The 23527-nt window shown below is 35.0% G+C and overlaps 1 protein-coding gene across 2 annotated transcripts in view; it reads right to left on the reverse strand.

Moving 5' to 3' along the window:
- LOC135208751 (neuroendocrine convertase 2-like) overlaps window positions 1-23527 on the reverse strand; it is a 307897-nt gene that overhangs the window by 24618 nt on the left and 259752 nt on the right. For both annotated transcript variants that reach the window (XM_064241248.1, XM_064241250.1), the window contains exons 3-4: window positions 2775-2918; window positions 61-169 (exon numbers count right to left, since the gene is read on the reverse strand). In XM_064241248.1, coding sequence (XP_064097318.1) covers window positions 61-169; window positions 2775-2918 — 253 coding nt within the window. The remainder of the gene's footprint in view (window positions 1-60; window positions 170-2774; window positions 2919-23527) is intronic.

The raw sequence follows: 23527 nt of genomic DNA on the forward strand, positions 1-23527 counted from the left end.
TAAACCGTGCCAGAGTAATAAAAAATCGAACCAAATTTCGGAAAGACTTAGGGAACTTACCGTCGTCCATGATTGCAGTGGTGACATTGCGACCGGTAAACCCTTGAGCCCAAGCGGCTTCCACGTTCAGATCTAATTTTGGCTTCCCACCATTCTGCCCTGTGTTCTTCTGCAAAGGAATCAGTGGTTAATAGGCAAAATCATGCAAGACAAAATATTATATATATATATATATATATATATATATATATATATATATATATATATATATATATTTTTTCATCCTTTTCGTGAAATAAAAGCAAATTTCCAAGGTATTAACAACATATTGTCACAAGCTTTTTATTTATTAGATTTAAGCTAACTGTTAATATATATATTTATATATATATATATATATATATATATATATATATATTATTATATATATAATATATATATCTGTATGTATATATATATATATATATATATATATATATATTATATATATAGTATATATCAATATATAATAATAATAATAACATATATAGACATATATATTATTTTTTATCTTTTTCATGAAATGAAAGCAAATTTCCAAGGTATTAACAACAGACTGTCTCAGCTTTTCATTGATTAGATTCAAGCTAAATGGGCAATCCTTCTTCGCCGTTTATAAAGCATACATTTCCCAAGTTGATCAGACTTGCTTTATGAAGGTTACTGCACACAACGAAAAGAGAGCTGAGTCTATAATAGAGAAAACGGACGTCGCAGGAATCATCTCTCACTAAGAATAAGATTTAATTCGAACACATAACAATCTTTACTCTGCATTCACGTTAGAGTTGGGTCTTTTAATGTACAAGTTTAGTAAGAGCAGCTGTCACTGGCGCCCAAGTGGCTTTGTAACTTGTGAATATTTAATCTTAAACTCTTACAATCCTTATTTTGACTCAGGTTCCAAGTCCTGCATAAAATCACGACTGTTCAGATTTCACGAATATTCAAATGAACAATGGTCATGTCGAGATACAGAGCTTAATAGCACAGTAATGAATATCTCTGAAATAAAATCTCTTCTTAGTCACAGTCCAGGGCAAGCCAGGCTCACTATTCAGGTAAATATGTCATTAAACTAATTCTGCATTTCAGTGAAAAACAGTTAGTTTATATGAGAGACTATACTCTGTTTTTTTTCCATCTGTCCACCCGCCTGTGGTGTTTTTGTATGGTAACACTGCGTCCCGGGCTGTCGATAGTTACGCTCTGTGTAAGTTTTCGGTAAATAAATGATATCTAGGTGTACCTTTGCAACTGAAAAGTGTTCTAATAATTTATTGTACGCGAAGTACACCGTTAATATTCGAAATAGGATATTATTATAATTGTTGAATGTAAGCTGAATGTAACTATCTAAAGTCCGGGACGCAGTGTTACCATACGCAAACACCACAGGCGGGTGGACAGATGAAAAAAAACAGAGTATACATTTCCCTTGTCTGAGCTTCATCGTTACACTATGAAATCACAGGATGGTCAGCAAAACATGTGCAAAAATCAGAGACCATTTTCCTCAACCTCAGTTTGTTATTCGTCTTTACAGGACCGTATAATTGCAAGGGGACAGTTTTATGTATGTATGTAGGTTCAAATTCGCTAATATACATATTGAATGTACGCGAATGTGTAAACAATTAGTGTGCAATTGTAAGAATGATGAGGTGTTAAACAATTTATTTGTTCAGAAGACAACAGAACAGGGTGCGCAAACAGAATAATCAATATAAGACCGAAATAGGTCCAGGAATCTATTGTAGCACTGACGTCTTTTCCCGCTAACACTTGAAAACGTTTCTCGCCATTTTTAGTTATTTACCGCAAAGCTACGCCGTCCTTCAAAGCAAGCAACAACATTTTCCAGTAATTTTCACTGGATTACAAAATTCAGGATGCACTGAATCAACTATTCGTTACGTCAGCCCCGATGACTAATTTAACAGAATAAGATTTTAAACAGGCATATTTAATTCACCTCTAGAGAAGACAAAATGTTTTTTTGGTAAATGTAAAAAAAAAAAAAAAGTAATGTCTCGCTCACTGATTCATATACATGATTCAAAGGTGCCTCACCTAACGCGCTCAAGGATGGATGGATGTGTGTGTGTATATATATATATATATATATATATATATATATATATGTGTGTGTGTGATATATATATATATATATATATATATATATATATATATACACATACACACCCATAGAGTAATTATCTAGTATAATAATATAATATTATAATAATTATAGTATATTCAGAAGTTATTACACATATATTACACGCAGACACGCACACACACCACACACACCAACAACCCACTATACTAAATATTAGGAATAGTAGTGTAGATATATATAAGTATTTAGTTATATATTTTAAGATTATATTATGTTTGTTGTCGTGTGTGTGTGTTGTTTATATTATAAATCTAGCTTGGTATGAATGATGCGGCATTATACTATATCTATGACTTATATATGATATATCATACACACACCACATATATATATATAATATATTTAATATATATATATATACATTATATATAATTATATATATTATATATATGTATATATATATATATATTATAAGTGTCCGTAACGTGTTATATAATATATACACACACACACACATATATATATATATATATATATATATATATATATATATATATATAATATATATGTATGCGTAGGGGAAAAATGAACACAGTATCCTCCGCATACTTACCAGGTACCATTGGTAAGGAAAGAAAGGATCCGTTGGATCTTGGTGACTTTGAATGGTCTGAAGTGGCACAAGATTCTCGACTTTGAGAAGCTTAAATCCTCTCTTCACCCGTTTGAAGCCGACTTGCTGGTATGCAGAATGGATCTGTGGACAGGAAAATACAGACTTGTTAAACAGAATCGGTTAGTTGGGTCATTGGTTTGTTTTTGCTATGACTCTACATCTCAAGGTGAAAGTCATCTCCTGCTGTTATCATATTGGGGCGCCTATTTCTCTCTTCGTTCAATGGGCACTACAATCAACAATCATGTGGTTTTAAAGGTATAAATCAATGGGCACTACAATCTACAATCATGTGGTTTTAAAGGTATAAATCAATGGGCACTACAATCTACAATCATGTGGTTTTAAAGGTATAAATCAATGGGCACTACAATCTACAATCATGTGGTTTTAAAAGTATAAATGTTTTCGACTTTGCACTTTCGTTACAAAACAGAGAAATAATTACAGTGATTTTCCTCATAATAATCCTACTGTAGATATCATAACTTGATCATAACAGGAAGCTTAAGGACAATAAAAAGCAACGTTAACAAAGATAATTATAATTACCTAACAGTAGTCTTAGTTTGTTTGGCTGCCTCTGATTGGCTGGTGTCGGGAGGTAGGCGGTACCTCAGTGTCGTAGCAATATGTATTTAATTTTATTTCGTCATTTATTTCACGTTTTGCAAACGATAGTGAGGTAAACTATATATATATAATATAGTATTTCAGTAATTGTTGAAAACTAGATTATATTATGTATTGTAACAATGTTAGTGCCCGAGCTCTTACAGAGCTTAGCACCGCAAAAATGTAATTCGGATTTCGAATTCCCAAGTTTATATTATTTTATTGATAACGCGATCACTAGCCAGGCTTATTTGATTATTTTTCCCATATAAAGAATTTTTATATTAAATTTAACCATAGTTGAAAAATAATCGTAATTTTATCATATTTTTCTCAAGAAGTTTTAATTGTCTATTCAATTTTGATAATGAAACAGAACTCGTTCGACACACGAGTCTGAAAAAGCGAGAAAGAGAGAAAGAGTGGTGAGTGACGAAAGCAAAAGCGTCATCAATGCAGAGTCCCAGGTCGTGTCCCCTGTGCCAGGTAAGCGAGTGTAAGTAGTTGTACTAAAAGTCTTCTCAGAAGTCGGATGATCCGCAACATAATAAGACATTCTTAATTTTCTCTTCTCATATCAGAAACATCTAAAATCCGAAAGCACCATCATATTCAGGGTGAATTTACTTTATGAAAACAAGTGTTATATCATCTTGGTCGCATGAATGATGCAAAATCCGATGACAAGTAAAAAAAGTATAAAGAATCAAATGCTCCTTTCTTCTTTTTTAATCGTAATTCCTTTGTGTTTATCTTATTGATTTCAGGTAATCATGATTTAATTGTACAATTAATACCGAATCGTTTGGTACGATCGAAACTTTGCTATCTTGTGCAAAACGTGAGTTTCTAGTTTTCTAAGCTGCTCACGAAAATATGAGACAGAGCCGCCTAGCTCTCGGTATACCAGCCAATCAGAGGCCGCCATACAAACGTCTCGTGTGAATAGGGCTCACCCAAGAATCTACCTTAAGTGAATCAGCTATACTTATTGTCTTCAGTCTACAATTTGTTATTTACACACTAACTTGACCACCATGAGTCTCAATAGACATATGAGTATGTTTGTATTCTGACAAAGCAGTTTGATATGCATTACAAAGACAGAAAGCTACTGACCGTCTTGAATGGGGTCAGAATTCATGCAAAAAGATTGTAATAAAATGACTGTTGATTTACCGTCATTTTCTTGTTAAAAGGAAAATTCTCATAATCTGTTCAGAAGATGAGCCTTAAAAAAGAAGCGTAGCAACTCTAGGCCTATACTCGGTTTTTTTCCATCTGTCCACCCGCCTGTGGTGTTTGCGTATGGTAACACTGCGTCCCGGGCTTTAGATAGTTACATTCAGCTTACATTCAACAATAATAAAAATATCCTATTTCGAATATTAACGGTGTAATTCGCATACAGTAAATTATTAAAACATTTTTCAGTCGCAAATGTACACCCAGATATCATTTTATTTACCTAAAACTTACACAGCGTAACTATCTAAAGCCCGGGACGCAGTGTTACCATACGCAAACACCACAGGCGGGTGGACAGATGGAAAAAAACAGAGTATAGTTCCGTATCTTTTGCTCGTGGCTTTTTTTCTCCGCTGATATATTTGCACGTTTATCTTCCGCTTTACTGAGACAATATTCTACCTCGCTATATTTAGACTGCATTTCTCTCACTCGCTATTCTAATACAGACTGACACTCAAACACGCAGAAAAAACTAGAAAGTTGAAAATACTTTAGACAAATTGCTGAGAATATTACCTAAGTTTTGTTGTTCTTAATCTCATTATGAAAAGTACGCAGAATTTACGAACTGACATTTTCTGAGCATTTTTTTACGTGCACAAATAACAGGAGAGGGACTCCGAGCAGCTCCAGATTACTTTTGAGTAATGCATTGTCCTATTTACCTCGATGACGTGAAACCTAAAGCCTTTTCTCCGATGTTTTCTTAGTATTTCAGCTCAAGAGGAGAGGGAGTCGTGATTGCTATTATATTATTCATCTGGAGGTAGACGAGTTTGTTCAGATACTCATCCAGTCTCATTTCCCTTGAAAAGTAGCGCATATATATTATGTATAGTAGGTAGACGTTTTCAAGGATTCTTAAATAATTGAAGAAAGAGCGTGATCCGGCCTCCAGCTTACTCGGGACGCGTGCAAGATGTTCCACTGACGCATAAGTTGTATATATTCTATTCCAAATTTAACACATGAAGTGGTCTTCGTAATTAATACTCATAATTAGTACTACTCATAATAACAACAAGGATGAAATAAAAGGACAAATTAAACACGTTCATATTCTCAGTTATAAGTGGAAACACAAAATAATTTAACAGAAATGAGCCTCTAAATTAGTACGTCAAATAAATTGAAGCGCACTAAAATTTACGGACAGATGGGCTGTTGTTTCACCAACGAAAATGAAAGTACGATATATTTTATAAGAAATAATTTTTCTTTACTGTTTAATATGCACATTATTCATGTTTACATTTTTTTTTTTAAATAACTCATAAATATCCTATATTAAAATTCCTGTATCTCTAACTCGACAAGAAACACCTTTTTCTGACCTTTTTAGACCTTTCCTACCCCTCCTCTCCCAACATCAACAACAAAGTAGTTTGTAGGCTTACTCCTCGAGTAAGCGAAAATGCTTATCAGTTTTCATTATGCTTAAGTTTGACCTTGCATATGTCTGTTAGCAGGTATGGGTGGCTCGCAGGGTGTTGGTTAATAATTGATTTCGTTCTGCTAAGTCTATTTACGATATATCATTCAAGTGGGAGGGAGGGTATTTACCCTTAAGAGGGTATATTCTAGACTGATGCAGCCGAGTCTATTACGTCTGCAGCTGGTTCAGAATTTTAGGATGTGATCCGGTTCCTCGGTTGGTGATCAACACGACACATCATATGCTATTCGTATATTTTCTTGTCAAACTCGATCGTCTTACGCGTATTCGTGGCCACCCTTCCAATTCTCCCACTCCGACTAAACCAGTGGTTCCCAAATTTTTTTTCTATTCGTTACCCACTTTTCCTACGGGATACTTGTCCATGGCCCACCGCAATTACTCTGTAAGTTGCTTCCACTGGCTGCCTACCCCATGGACTACTTTGGTTTTAAACACATATCCTCAGATTATGGCCCCCTGCATTCTGCTATATGGCCCTCAGTTTTGGAACCAGTGGACTAAACTAATCAGAGGTATGAACACACAACTAAAAAACCACACATACACACACACTATACATACACACACACACACACACACACACATATATATATATATATATATATATATATATATATATATATATATATATATAAGACTGGTACAAATGTTCTGTTACAACAGAATTCCGTCTAATAAAAGGAGCCCACAAAAACGCTAAAATATAGAAAGTAAGTAATATATCTCAGACTGCTGTCTCTGAAATATAGTACTTACTTTCTATATTTATATATATATATATATATATATATATATATCAGATATGTATATATTTATATATATTTATATATATATATAAATATATATATATACATATATAATTAATTTATTATTATTATTATTAGTTATTATATTTTATATATAAAATCTATAATATATAATATATTTTTTTAATATATATATCTAAAAATTATTATTTATATATACTATCTATATTATATATATATTATATATATATGTATATATATACTATATATATCTATATAATACATACATACACAGTTTCGATTTATATTAAAGATGGTATAACGGAAACGTAACCAGCCCGAAAATTCCACACACATGGCTACCATCTGGTCGACTGACGGGTGGCCTTTAATTTAGGGCTCACCTTTTCCCGATGCTGATCTAACCAGCTTAGCGAGATCTCGACCGATTGATAAATGTTCGTAAGTAAAAAGCTTCCCTATTAGACACAGATAAAATAGAGGCTCTCGACCAATTGATAAATGTTCTTAAGTAGAAAGTGCCCCTATTAGACGCAGATAAAATACAGGCTCTCGCCTAATTGATAAATGTTCTAGTGTAAAAAGCTCCCCTATTAGACACAGATAAAATACAGGCTCTCGGCCAATTGATAAATGTTCTTAAGCAAAAAGTTCCCCTATTAGACATAGATAAAATACAGGCTCTCGACCAATTGATAAATGTCCTTAATTAAAAAGCTTCCCTATTAGACACTGATGAAATACAGGCTATAAATAAAAGCACATTCGTGCCTTGTATCTTGTTTTTCATCAGTTTCTTTCTATTCCTACTCCATTTTTATCTTATATATTTTCACTTACCTTTTTCTCCGCCATATTTCATCATATGTTTACACGATTAACGAGCAATATTTGTATTTTAAGCCTATACGTTAAACCTTTCGAATGCCATAAGTAAACTTTATTCCCGGGTTATTCATATTTTCTCGTCTTTTAGTTTTAATTGATTTTCTTACTGGCGTTCCGTCTTCATCCATTCAAACTTGCTTTCGAATTTCCCTCACAGTCAACTTTGTTTCGGGACTAGTCCCTTCTGTCTACAAAATTGTCTTTGGCTTTGATCAAAAAACTTTTTTCAATTAAAGTCCAAAGAAACATTCCTAAGTTTCACTGTCGAGAGAATCCTAGAATGAAAAAAAAATAAAAAAAACTTGATTCGGCAATACTGTCAGCTGAAGGTAATCTGAGATAATTACAGTATAAACTTGAATAAAAGTAAGGATGGACTTCACTAGTATTTACTACAAAAACCGAAAGATACAAGAAGATAAAGTAGACGATGTAGCAGTCTGTGTAAGAATTGTAAATTGGTTTGAAATAAGACATTAAAATCATCAAAACACAGATCATCATTATACAATGATGTCCCTGTAAATTAGATTTAATTTCACAAGGAATTCTATGCATGCATTTGTTTTCCTTCGTCCACAGACTTCTACTCCTCAAGCTTCCCTGAGTCTTTATAGCCTCTCTGTCTCATTTCTTTTTTTTTTTCTTTCGAAAAGCGGCTTGCCAAGGAAATCTAATTGGTCGTCTCATTTCGCCCCCAGCCGGAAAAGTATCCTATCTGAGCGCAGATTCCTAATTTATTCCCCTGCAATTTACAAGGAATGACGGAAAGGACATTTCGGATGAGCCCCCCAAGAAGAAAGACTAAAAGACCAAAGCAAGTGGGTTTCGTGGGGGTGAAATCGATTTGGCAGTGGATATAATTTACCTATTCATCATGAATCGGTTGTGTATCCGTAATTTTTTCTTTGCCTTCGTGTTGGAATTCATGTATACACACACAAAGACGTACACACATACACACACATATACATATACTGTATATATAAACATATATAAATCACACACAAATATATATATATATATATATATATATATATATATATATATATATATATATATATATATATATATATATATATATATAAGTCATATCACATTACCGTGATTCATATGCATATATCGAGCTACAAATGTCCTTTAATATCTAATTCGCTGTACCTCGGAATTAATATATTTTCATATATGTTTAAAAACGCCAAAATACAGAGAGAAATACTCGTATATTTCAGAGAATGCTGTCTCTGTCTGAATAGAGAGACAGCAGACTCTGAAATATAATATTTTCTCTATATTTTTTTCGTTTTATGGGGTCCCCTCTTATTATATATATATGATATATATATATATATATATATATATATAATATTATATATTTATATAGTATATATTTAAGGGATCAAAGGTCAAATGTGATTCTATTTTGTCCAAAGCTTTTGACATGAACAAGACGGAAACTGCAAACATGGCAAACGTGACCCACTAAAGAAACAACGCGTAGAACAAGGTCTCATTTCAAATCACAATTTGATGTCAAAGGCCCAACAGCTATTCGAGCCCTGCAATAAACTTTTAGCTATTTGAGAGACTTTGCTTTTGGCGGGCATAGTCCACAAGTGAAGTCATTGTGCTGAGTGAAGGTAAGGTGAAGGATAGTATCAAATTCGAAGGCCAAAGGTCAACAATAAATTTAACATTGCCCATAACTTTTGAAGTTATAAGATAAAAACTTCATATTTTGTATACATGACCCATTATGAGACTGATGTGCTGATTGAGGCTGAGGTCAAGGTCACTGTCATACTAAGGGTCAAATGTCAAAAATGATTTCAAATTTAGCAAATAATTGTTGAGCTATACAAGAATTTCAGAATGAGTTCAAGGTCATACTAAGAGGTCACATGTTAAATAGGATGTTAAACTTTGGCCATAACTTTTGCGTCTTACCAAACAGACCCCATATTTGTCATCAATAATCCACTAATGACGTCGATGTGGACTCTGAATAAAGGTTAAAGTAAAAATCATACTTTAGTGGTAAAAGGTCAGAGAGGAACTTGACTTTTACCTAAACAATTCACAGAATTTATAAGTGCTTTTCAGCCAGGCAGCATGAACGTTCTGCTTACACGCATACACACACACATACACCCACACCCACGCACATATATATACACAAAATATACATATACATACATACATACATACATATATCAGTCGGAGCCACAGGAAACGCATTGCAAATAGCATGCATATTTTTGTGATTATTATTATATATGTGTGTGCGTGTATTTACAAATTTATTGTGTGCTTGAACGTATTTTTTTTAAACAGATGCACGCCATTTAATAGACATTCAAGCCTCTGGAATATTGCAGGATAATAACATCCTCCTCAATCCCATGATAGAGAGCCAAGTGTATGAGCATTGGAGAGAGAGAGAGAGAGGACGAGAGGAGAGATGAGAGAGGAGAGAAGAGCGAGACGAGAGAGAGAGAGAGAGAGAGAGAGAGAGAGAGAGAGAGAGAACCTTCGTCTGGATCCTAACTTCCTGTCCACTTCCCTTCTGGATCCTTTGCGCGGCCCTCGGTGCCCTTTGGAATACTTAAGATGCCGACCAGGCCTTTGTTTTTCCCGTGCATTCGAAGTTCCTTTTTTCAGAGGAAAATACGACTTCGAAAACTTAGTTTTTATTACATCTGGTCACGTTCTTTTTATACCGTTTCCATTTTTCTCCGGGAGTAAACAGGCGGCGGTTTAAGAGCATCTTGTAAGTTTCTTTGCGTTTAACGTCAATACAAACACCGTAAGCTGACATGACAATAATGATGTTATTTATGCACTGGAAAATAGAAATCACGAGAACGGGAGAATTTCATAAATAAGAGAAACATTTTAAAACATCGTAGAAATAATATTAAGACATATTTTCGCTTTCTTTTTTGAATTTTCTCTACTTCACATCGAAAACATGTCCGAATGTCTTCCCATTATTGAATTTATTTCGATTATTAGACATATTGTGTTCAGTATGAATACGATGCATCATGAGAAAGTTGATTGAGGATTATGCGCGACAAAACGTTTATTGCTCTCTTACAATGACAAGTAACACCATATGCTAATTTTTTCATTCAATTCTAGTTTTCGGTTTTGATATAACGAAATCATTCGTAACAAAGAAAGTCTATGAATTTACTAAACTCACTAGAAATCAAAGCTTGCTTTACAAATAATTCCATTTAAGCTAGCGATAGCACAGTGCTGAAACTGATTCGTGGCCGCTAATTGGAAAGCGAACGCTATAATGAAAATTTAAAGTAGCTAAACTTAAGTATGCACGGTTACTGCAGGAACTGCTCTGTCTCAGATTCTGACTCGTTTGCTTGTGAACATAATTCTAAATTAACCATTAGAATTGAAATTGTAAAGCTAGTAGAAGTGAAATTGCAGTTACTCCAACTGAACTAGTTGTAACTAGATGTACGCTCTCAGCCACTTACAGTAATGAAAGCCAGTGCAATTACATGAGCTGTAACTGCCATTACGCTGAAATCTACAGAAATTAGGCAAAGTCGATGTGTTAAGTCTGCTCGTAAAGTGACGGAATTTAAACTCTCTATAAAAATTCCGATATCTGAAAGTTTAGCAATCTACCAGATAGCTACATGAGAAGAAGAGGGGTAAAGCACATAATCAGTGCTTTTTATAGCTTTAGTTTCATTCTGAATACTTGGAGACATCATGTTTGTGCTTAATTATCATGCTTTACTGACAAAATAAACATACGAGAAATTAAAGTTCCCTATGCGATCTTCATCTCTCTGAAAATTGATGGATATTGATGTGATTTTTTTTTTTGCATCACCAAATTCCATCGTACATTTCACTAACTGCATTGACTTTCACCTAAACCCTCATTGGCCCAATGCCATTGACACCTTATTGCATCTCAAAGAGGCAAGTCAAATTTCCATCTTTGGTTGCTTCATTTCTCACCCTATTGTATCCCCGACTGTCAGTATTTATTAACCGTTTCCACAGTTCATGATCTTCACGTTGACAACAGTTTTTCTACCAAAGAGCGTTTGCCTCGAAAAAACCTTATTCATCTAAAGGATCTATCTGCCTCAGTCACCAGATCCGTATTCCATAAAAATCACACTAGCTTCTTAATATCTCGATTTCATAATACTTTTGTTTGTTTTTATGGTGTTTTTACGTACTTTTGCCTACGCTTCCCACCGAAAGCCTTGAATCCGAAAATAGAAATAAACGGAGAACCTCTTATTTCCCGGAGGGATTAAAACCCACACTGGCTTGAGATAACGAGGTCACCTGGCAAGAACTTCTTCATTCATTTCCTCTCTAGGTGACTCGTATCAACGAATTTCTTTTTGCGTTAACTGCCCATGAATAGAAGGATTTATCATCAACCGGTTGCAGTGGGAACTGGAACTCACAGGCTGGACATTTCTCACGGTTAATCCCATGAAATCAAGACATGTATACGATGCGACAAACAGAGTTCCAAGGATCCTCTCCGACCAGATGTCTCTGTCCGTCTGTGAACGACTCACTTACGCAAACAAACGCACGTCGCTTTGATGTTACCTGTGCGAGAAGAACCGGAGACAAGGAACTAAAAAAAAAAAAAAAATGGACAAATAAAAAACCAGTCAGCTTTCTTATAAGACCTTTCAAAGGAATGTTTTTAAACGTTTGTTTTGTTTTCTGCTGTGTGGGAATCACTTTTATTCACTTTATTATTCAAGCTCCCTCGCAGCATGCGAGCAAACAAGCGGAAAGAAGCAGAGAATTTTCGGAGGATGAGAAAAGTGAAATGCCCCATAGGGTCTTTCCTACGAGCATTAATCTGAGAGGAAAATCTCCCCAACGGTGGGTGAAAAGTAGAGAGAGAGGGGGGGGGGGGTGGCGGTTGGGGGGAGGGGGGGAGTGTCGAGGATCCCGCCAGTGACAAAAAATGGATCGTTAATGCCTTTCGATTTTGTCCTTCATCCGATTTTTCAAACGGGAACCAAGAAAGCGCAAGTCGCCCTTGGGAGGAAAGAGAAAGAGTAATCAAACAAGAGAGTTGTTTACACTAGGGCACAAGGTACGAAGAGACTGATAGGAGCCATTATCAGTGTGGTGAGCCAATACTAAACAGGAAGGAGCCAAGTAAAATGCAAATCGGTAGGTGCTTTTCTCAGTTTTATATTTAAAAGAAAATCGCTTTTAGGATCGTATTCAATAAAAATGATTGGCATTTTTTCTTCACTGACAAGAGCAGATGAGGAAAACTTTTGTAATTGTTAAACATTGTTTGGTTTTAAAAAAATTCCCTCATTGTAAATAGAATGTGTTTAAGAAACAAACACAATTTAACAGTAACCTGTTTCCCGGGCACATAACAACCTCCTGAAACTGCGTAGAGAACGTATTTCTGCCTTGCCACTAAATAGGTGAACGAGCCACAGTACATGTTTTAACCTACATTCACCCAATCCTCAAGTAATTTCGTTAATATACACACACGCACAAACCGAAACAAACACTTATGCACGACCAAAATGAGAATGTTGTTTTTTATTCGGCTGGGAGCAGCTTGGACTCATATATTTTGAAAAGTGGTTACTTGACTAAATATTTCAGCCTTGAAGTGACAATTAACTTAAAACACAGATAGGATGGTCGGGAGGGACCTATTCCAGCTATTCCAGTTCCCGTAAACTGTATCTGATTTTGACAGGTAATTGTAAGGTAGGGGGAGGGAAGATAAGAAAACAAGATGTTTCGAGGAGAATGAATAAGGTTTGGTAAAGAAAACAAAAGAATTTGTCAAGCGCAATTACACGGAGGTTTTCCCACACAGTCTGTCTCAAAAAAAAATGTTTACCACCTGGTCACACTTACCAAGATACATTTTGTCATTGAGAGCGGACGATAAAAACCTCTCCCATTTAATGAGTACGTATTCAATATGAAAACATCGCTTGTCTTTTACAACAAGCAAATGAAATGCTTCACTCAAGAACTTGGTCCAATAGCCTAACGTGCTCAAACTGTGTATTCAAGGCCAAGCAACTACTAAGTTAATATGATAACCCAACGTTTTAACACTAAAACATGACACGCAGCCTACAAGGTTTATGATGATACACATTACTGCATGATATGAATAAAAATAAGTAACTGTAAACTAATGGAATATACTACTACGATCCCATAACCAGCATAATTTAGTGCTGGGGTCTTCGTCTGAGCGTCAAGTGGGTGCGAGACAGTCCAGAAGATAACGGGTCATCGTGGCAATTTCATTAATATATGTAGAATATATATACATACCCACACACACGCAATTACATATATATATATATATATATATATATATATATATATATATATATATATATGTGTGTGTGTGTGTGTGTGTGTATATATATATATATATAATATAATATTATATAATATATATATATATCTATATATACATATATATATATATATATATATATATATTATATATATAGATACTATATTATATATATATATTACGATACATATATATATAATAATAATAGCATATATTATATATATTATTATATCTATATATAATCTACTACTAATAGTATATATATATATATATGTATATATATATTACAATATATATATATATATAATATATAATATTATATATATTGATTAATTATATATAAATCAATATATATATAATATATATATACTATATATATTATATATATATATATACACACTTATAAACACACAAATCTGATGAAGGCTAATATTGCTTGGGTTTGACAGAACATCATGCTACGCAATCTCTCAAGGTGACCCTTTCCAATATTAGGATCCCTCTCTCTCCTTCTTCTACCCACCCCCCCCCCCCCATCCCCCACAACCATTCAACAAATCCGCCAAATATTCACTCCGCTAGCCCCAGAGTGTACCCTGGGTATACAAGTATATATATTTCGCCATTTGCAGCTTTTATTAACCTTCCTCTTCGCATTCACTTCCCTGTAGAACGGATTTTCTTTCTTCTCTCTCTCTCTCTCTCTCTCTCTCTCTCTCTCTCTCTCTCTCTCTCTCTCTCTCTCTCAACTTCTTCACCATCCTCCTGCCTCCCTGTTCACGATCTCCCCTTATGTCTTACAATTACGCCTCAAATGGCCGCTCTTTTTCTCTCTAGAAACCTCTTGTTTTCTCATCCCCGGCCCGCACTGTTTTTGCTTCCGCCTCCGACCCTGTTAAAACCACACACACGCTCATTGCTCTATCTATTGACCCGTCCCAGAATTTCACACTTTCTTCAGATATGCCTTTGGCTTCTGCGTCTTTAACCCTACCTCAGTATACGTACATACATATCACTGTGCAGATATATACACGAGTATACACACACACATGTATATACGTAAAGGACGTTAAGTCGAAAGATCTTGCAGCAACCCCAGTGTTTCACTTTCCTTCGTGTCTTATACCTAATTTATACATTTATCACGTTCCAAACTTTCGTGATTCAGTTATACATACATACATACATACACATACATACACACACACACACACACACACACATATATATATATATATATATATATATGTATATATATATATATATATATATATATATATATATATATACGTATACGTACTTTCGTAAAGTTTACACGACCACGTGATGTTTTAAATGCAAAATACCATATTTCGAGAGCATCTTACATTTTTACGTTAATAAAAATTGTTTAAACAAGTATATATACGAGACAACAGGTAAGTCTTCATTTATATCCGAGATAAAACCATTGACCCATTCATATAACACGTTAGGAATAAGTATAATCGAGTCTATATAAAGTCAAGCGAGGAATGTATAAAAAACTTGATCGACAACCTAAACAAAAAACATGCAAAAAAATGCAGATATTTAGGAATGGAGCTAAGTCAGATCTAAAAAAAAAAAGACCCAACAAAAGAAAAACTTTTTATTTCAAATAATAAGAAATAATTCAGCTCTGGTGTTTGGCGAAAACAAGATATATGAATGCATACCATCTCCGTCAAAAATAGTTCAACCTCCTTGCAGGAGTCAGCGGTCTTTCATATATATATATATATATATATATATATATATATATATATATATATATATATGCATACATACATATAAACATATATCTATATATTTTGTTTTGTCATATACACAATGGCATTTTTTTTTTCACAAACATTGGGCTAAAATTGCCATTGATTATCAAATTCACTCAACGTCAGGGGTTCATAAGTGATAAGCAATCCTTCACAATGAGGACTCGACCCACCATCGGTTGGGGGAACGACGCCTTTCCAGTGACGCTTGGCTTAGCCTTGGCACTCCGGACACGTTCTCTCTGTTACAGAGGAAGATCCATTGTACCGGTAAGCAGAAACTTTCCCGTTGTGTCATCTGACATTGGCTGATGTGGTTGGTACCCTATGCTTGCAGTTTGGCTAAGGTCTTGATATCTCTTTGGGGTTGAATCCTTATTTCCTCTGGCAGTCTTTCTATTATTTTCAAGCGCTCATAGACACGCGTCATCCACAACTCTATGGCAACATCTCTACAATTTCCAGCACTTCTTATCTTTCATGCTGAAGTTCTGAATGTATGTAAGTATGTATGTATATATGTATATTATATGCTATACATATAAAACACACACACACACGTGTATATATATATATATATATATATATATATATATATATATATATACATACATACATACGTATGTACTCGTAATGTTGTCCAAATTGTAAAGACATCGGAATTCCCTAACATGAGTCGATCATTGAAAAAAATAAAATATTTTAAAATTAGTTTGCCCACTCTCTATGCGCTATTTCCTTACAAAAAAAAAAATGTTTGTTAGCGTCCCAGATAAGGGAGAAAGCTCGCTTAATCCATGCCTTTTGCTATTTAGCAAAATTGGTTGTTAAATGAACGACGTGTCATTAATTATTAACAAACCTCTTGAAATCATTTCTGCCAAGATCCCTAAAATCCACCTTGTGAATGTAACTTATTACAGAAGTTAATAAGTGAATGGTTTCAGTAATTGTTAATATCTAGACTTCGAATGATTCACTATCCAAATATATATATTTCTCAAACCTGAAAAATATTCAAGAGAGCGCATCCACGAATATTCATTCACGGCATATTAGTTATTAAAAGGAATAAAAAAAAAAAAAAGACTGGCGTTTCGTTACAGCAGTCGAAGGATGAAAGTACTATTCTGAGAGGAATATTAGGCTTAGGCATCATGCTCAATCCCAACATAACGCGTGGATTAGTACCTGGAGCGAAACAATGTCTGTACTCGTCCTATTTTTATCATTCTCTTTCAAAGGTTTACTCAGATATCCATTATGATTCAGTGGGTCAGGGGGATATTCTTTCATTCAGTTTGTCTAAATTGCCTTTTATTCAAACTGTTTTTTCTTCATTTTCTGTGAATTTGGATGCCAAGGAAACACAAGTATACCGTCCATATGCTATTTTTTCCCTCTGCCTCATTGTCCTGCGCCAGTCTCCAGCTATAATGATGCCATTGAAAAGGAACTCAGCAGGCGACCATCTTTCTTCACCGCCAATGAGCTAAGAAACAATTTGCCATATTTAGAAACGAAAATATCCTCCGTCTCATGATAAGCGACCCACTCACTGTCCTATTTTTATCCTACGTTTCTATCAGTCACCTTTTATTCATGTTCTCTCATTATCTACTTATATAGCACGTATCTATCTCTCCATCTATCATTGCTTTTGCATCCCCTTGTCAACTATATATAGCACCTACCTATCTGGCCATCTATCAGTTGTTTTTGCACCTTCACACGCTTATTCCCAGATTCCAACCCTTCCCCAAAAGCTGCTAATTCCTAAACCTCCTTCTACCAATTCCTAAAATGCATTTCTGCGTGAAGATTTTTCACTGCAGTAGATTCACTTCGCCGGTGAATTTGATATCTAGGCCAGTCCCTTACGACGCTCCTGATAGGCTGTTGATAAGCCAATCACAGGCCTGGAAACTCTGTCTCTCTCAAGAGTTCACATGGGCAGGATGCATGTTCCATCTCTCCTGAAATATACTTCTTTCAGGAGAGGTGGAACATACATCCTGCATATGTGAACTCTCGAGAAAGACAGCCCTGTCATTGGTTTATCAACAGCCAATCAGGAGCGTCGTAAGGGACTGGCCTAGACGTCAAATGCACGGTCGATGTGAATCTACTATAGCAGTCGTCTTTGCAAAGGGAGACAGGTCCATTGTTGCTGGAATTTAGAGCTTCATGAAGGCGATGAGTGTCTTGATAAATGTGCTATAATAATTCTCAGACTGAAGAAAACCTTCCAAGTTTGCTATGTCTCTCCAGGCGCAGTCTCAATGGGGATTGCTTTATAAACAGTGAACAATCACGAAGAAATATGGCCCAGTGCTGCCAATTCCTCGACTCCATCTCCTATGTCTCCAATACTTCCACGACCGAGTGTGAGACCACTTATCTAAAATGAAAATTATCACGCATCTTCAGCTACTTCCGCAACAGCATTGTTTACATCGATGCCGTGGTTGAATTATTCAGTCAAGCACCTGTCAAGCTATTGATTGGCTGGTTGTTAGGCCATAATTAACGTTTATTCCTTTGGAAAGAATGCAGATAGGTCATCAGAAGGCCTCCAGTCCAATGCTTTGAAATAGTACGGATAAATACTTGTTATTATTTTGTACACGTGCTGTAATTGACCCAGCCTGAACCTTGATCTTATTTGTTGTAACTTGACCTGGAATTTGACCCATAACGTTAAATTAAAATTAAGTTTAAGTATTAGATTAGCGTAAAAATCAGTAACCGACACTAAAGTAGTTTACAGTAAATCAACAGATATGAATGAGAGCAGTGAATATCTGGGTCTCGTCTACGGTGATTTGGTCTTAAATAATGCCATGAATTTAGTATCACGCTTAATAGGCAAATCACTTCAACTATTTTCTATGTTCGTAATTGTTAATCGTTTTAAAACGAAATCATAATCAAGACCCAGCATTCTTGGGAAATGAAATATTAGGACTTATCCAACACCACTATGGCAATATTTTTGCCACCACCTATCTCCGGTTTAGCAAGTCAAGTCTATTGCTACTTAAGAAAGTTATAATAGTTTCCAGACATTTCATTTGCAATTTGGCGTTAACCATTTTTCCAGGAAAAGGTGTTTGTAGCCTTCAAGAGCAATTTCCTTTTGCAGTATAATTTGCAAGGCGCAGTATTGGCGGTACTAAAGTCTCTGCAATGTTTCTTCGACCCCAGCTGCGTTGCTTTATGTTCAGTTCAAGGGCGTGTCATGAATGCCTTCTTTTGTTACTCGACAGTCTCGTTAAGTTGCTATATAATAATAATAATAATAATAATAATAATAATAATAATAATAATAATAATAATAATAATAATAATAATAATAATAATAATCGTTCTGCCTAAAGTAACATCAAACGTACCCATATCAATTTGCCAAATAATGTCCTTCCACGTTTAATTCTTGGATCATAAAACGACAGCAATGCATTATGCAGCAGATCAAGCATTTCGGGATGGAGTATTGAGAAATGGCCTTCATTATCTGCATCTAAGAGTAGAATTACAATTTGCATCTAAATTTCAACCGGAAGATTTAAACGGCACATCGAGTTTTCGAAACAATTCATACTTGATTGCATTCCTATGACGCAAGCCTTGAAAATTTGACATTGAGATGCCAAATGAAAAATCTTAAACATTTAAATTTATCTCGATCAAGCTGAACCCGCGGTGAGATCCTAAGGATATAAAATTGAAGAAATGGTCGTTGCAGTTTCCCTTAATCTTATTAGCTGGATGTTTTGCTCTTCAAAGACTCCTTTCCTCTCCACCTAAATCTATCGGACCCTCTCCCCCTCTCTGTTTTTCTGTTTCCTCCCTTAACACTCCGCAGAACTTCAAAGAATCGGCGGTGCTCAGCTTTTGCTAACACAAAGGAATATCCAATTAGGTCCATCTTCTTTTTCTCTTCCATTTTGCTCGCGCTAATGAAGACAATATGCGCAGGAGATTAGCTGTCCGTAAGTCTTTCAAGTCTTCAAGATGCAGAGCTAGAAGAGGGTAATCATTAGCTCTCTTGTCTGTATGTCGGTTACCTACAATATATATATATATATATATATATATATATATATATATATATATATATATAGGTATGTATATACAGACACACACACACACTATATATATATATATATATATATATATATATATATATATATATATATATATATATATAATGTGTGTGTGTGTGTGTGTGTGTGTGTGTGTGTGTGTACATCACCACTCTACTGTCTAATGTAAATTACCTCAATGAAGCGTCCTAATCGTATTCGTATTTTCCCTCTTATTTCGAGCTTCTGCTCACATTCAAAACGTATTTTCCCTCTTATTTCGAGCTTCTGCTCACATTCAAAAAGATCTATAAGTTACTCGCTCATCCTTGTCCTTCTCACTCAGTTATTTTTTTCAATCAGATTATCATGATACTTATCAGTTTGTTAAACCTCTCTAATTTTGAATCATGTTACCTAGATACATACTTTCTTCCATCGTTCCAAGTTCAGCGCCATTGGATGGGACCAGTGGTTATTCAGTAACGGGACCAAAGGCTTTACGTGGCTTCCGAACTACGTCGTGAATGAACTTTTATCACCAGAAATACACATCTCTCACACCTTAATGGAATGCCCGAGAATCGAACACGCGGCCAGCCACCGGGATTTTACGCCAACACCTTACCGACCACGCCACTGAGGCGATTCCAAACTTTGAGTACAGGATGTTTTGATCCTCCTTTTCGGTAAAGCTAATTTGAAACTCGTTGCCAAACTTCGCTTTCTTTCCTCAACTTAAAAGCGATCTTCGCCTCCGCTTTTCTTGTCTATGTTGCTGATTCACGAGTTGAGCATCACAAAAATGACGTCTTTCGTCCATATTGACCTTCATGTCGCATTATTGGATTTTCTTAAAGTTTTTGTAGCTCCCGTTCCTCATCAAGTCATCTGAATTGATTGTCTGAGAGGATTCCTCTCTGCACCAGCTGTCTTCAACTTTCAATTATCCTTTTTCATTATTTCTACGGAATAGAAAGGCAAACTAGAGGAATTACCATTTGTTTCCCTTCTCTCTCAAACTTATTTGGATCTCGCTCCACTACTTTCTTTCCTATGTCCATTCATTCAAACACAAATGATCTTACAATTTTAAATGTCCAACCAGTTTCCCTATTTTAAAAGATATCTCATTTCCTTCTGATGATACTTCTGTCGAAAGAGTTTTCAAAATACTTAAAACTTCCGTAGAATAAATTTCATAAATCGTTACATATCATTCCTGTGACTCAAAGAGTAACCTTTGCATGGGGGCTGTGGCGTTTCTGTTTTCTTGAATATTTCACAGAGATTCTTAGTTTTCTGTAAAAGAAAACTCTTGAGATGGCTCTGTCTGTCCGCCCTCTGATATTAAAAGCTACTGCGGCTAGAGAGCTGTAAATTGCTTTGTTTATCATCCACCCTCCAATCATCACACATGCAAATTGCAGCCCTCTAGCTTCAGTAGTTTGTGTTTTATTTAAATTTAAAGTTAGCCATGGTCGTACGTCTGGCAACGGTATAAGGCAAGCCACCACCGGGCAGTAGCTGAAAGTTTCAAGGGCTGCAAGTTATACAGCATTATACGAAGAAACTTCGACACGTTTTTTACTTGTTTTATATACGACTGACTTCAATGAAAATATAATGTAGAAACCTGTGGACTCGTTCTTACCGACTTTACGATTTTCACTTTTTACATTAAATTTTCTGGGCAGTGCAATGGACGGTGTCACTGTGCACTGCTCCGGTTGAACATATGCTGTATTTGCTGTGCGATCATCCTCTTCACTGTCTTGTGAATCAAAGCTCATCCTCTGGGCTGTCCCCGACTTATGAACCGGATTAGGTTCCCGGCCTTCAGACGTAAGAGGAAATCGATGTTGGATGGAAACTGAATATTCACTTTCTCTTAATCTACTTATAAATAGGTATACGATGTATACCAAAAGCTTTACATAATTTCTTTCAAAACCATACCAGTCACCCCTGCAATTGACTGTTTCATCTTTCATTTCTTTTTTTATCACTAAAAGCTACCCATTTCTCGTGTTAATTTTCATTAGTTTTTTTTAATCATGAAAATAATTATATACGTCGAGATTATTATCCAGAATATGCATAAGCTTTAAAATTGCTGTTGGTTTCATGTATGTTACTGATCCTTGTTCCAAATATTTATTTTTTATTTTTCATCACATGTAGATTGAGTATTCCAATGTTGTTCCACTGCAGTTCATAAGATTTGTCCAAAGGGCGGGTCTTGTTGAGGCCATTTCAAATGAACTTATATAGCTCGGAACTGTATCAACTAAAGTACACTACATTTAATTTAATAAATCAATAAAAGAATACTGGATTACAAACAGAATACTTTCAGGAGCATTAAAACTACGCGTATATTATTTGAAATGAAATCAAAGAATAAATTACTGTTATAAATTTATGTACAGAAAATGGAAGGTAGTTTTCATGAGAACCTGAAAGCTTTCGCTAAACGCTGGAAGTCATCGCCATCCAAGGCTGCACATTTTTCGGCGACTTCCAGCTGATCGCTTCCTTTTCTTCAGCAGGACCCCCTTCTCTCTATCTCGGACTTTGATCTCAAACTCATTCAACTCCTTGTTGTTATCGAAGGCTTATCAAGTATTCATGTCTTTCTTGACAGTACTTTTTGGTACACAGGAGTTGCATTTTTTTTTTTTTTTTTTCCAAAATCCTTGCAACGTTTGTTCGGCTGAGGCTATGGCTTGGACAAAAGTTGTACAGAGGTAGCATGTGTTCAACACTGTGGCCACTCTGTGCAATAATCTCGGGACACCATACAGTTCAGAGATATATAAATAAACAGTATTAAACCTGCATTGAATACCTTTCTCCCAACAATATTCCCGAACGTTAAGAATGCGATTTTTAGAGTACGATCTTTAAAAAAAACATTGTTGAGTGAGTCATAATCAAATTTAGCCGTTGGCGAACTCACTTATTAATGAAAACCAATAATTAATAGTTCACAGAACTCTTTTTGAATTTTCATATTGACAAAAATTGGTTTCTAAGACATTTCTTGTCATTTTCTAGCTACAGAACTGTAATAATTCATAAGTGTATTTAGGTGCGGAAAAGTAAATTGAATTTTACAAGTATGCTGTTACAACAGTACGTGAGGAACTTAGCCGCAGATCAAATGTATCATATTTCATTAGAATAAATAAGCATTTATCTCACTATTACCTTATACATGACTAAATTTGGATTGAAACCTGATCTTCAAATATTTATAAAATTAATAACGTATATATTGCACTCACCAAAAATAAAACACTTCCAGGCTCAATAGCACTAAATCATTAGATTTCTTTTTAAAAAATAGCAAAACAGATACGGGTTACATATCTATTAATAACCACGATTTCGTCAATTATTGTAAAAAATACGTCTTAATCGTGCTTCAAAAATATCAACGTTACA

This window comes from Macrobrachium nipponense, chromosome 35 (genome assembly GCF_015104395.2).
Source record: "Macrobrachium nipponense isolate FS-2020 chromosome 35, ASM1510439v2, whole genome shotgun sequence".
Classification (NCBI taxonomy): domain Eukaryota; kingdom Metazoa; phylum Arthropoda; class Malacostraca; order Decapoda; family Palaemonidae; genus Macrobrachium; species Macrobrachium nipponense.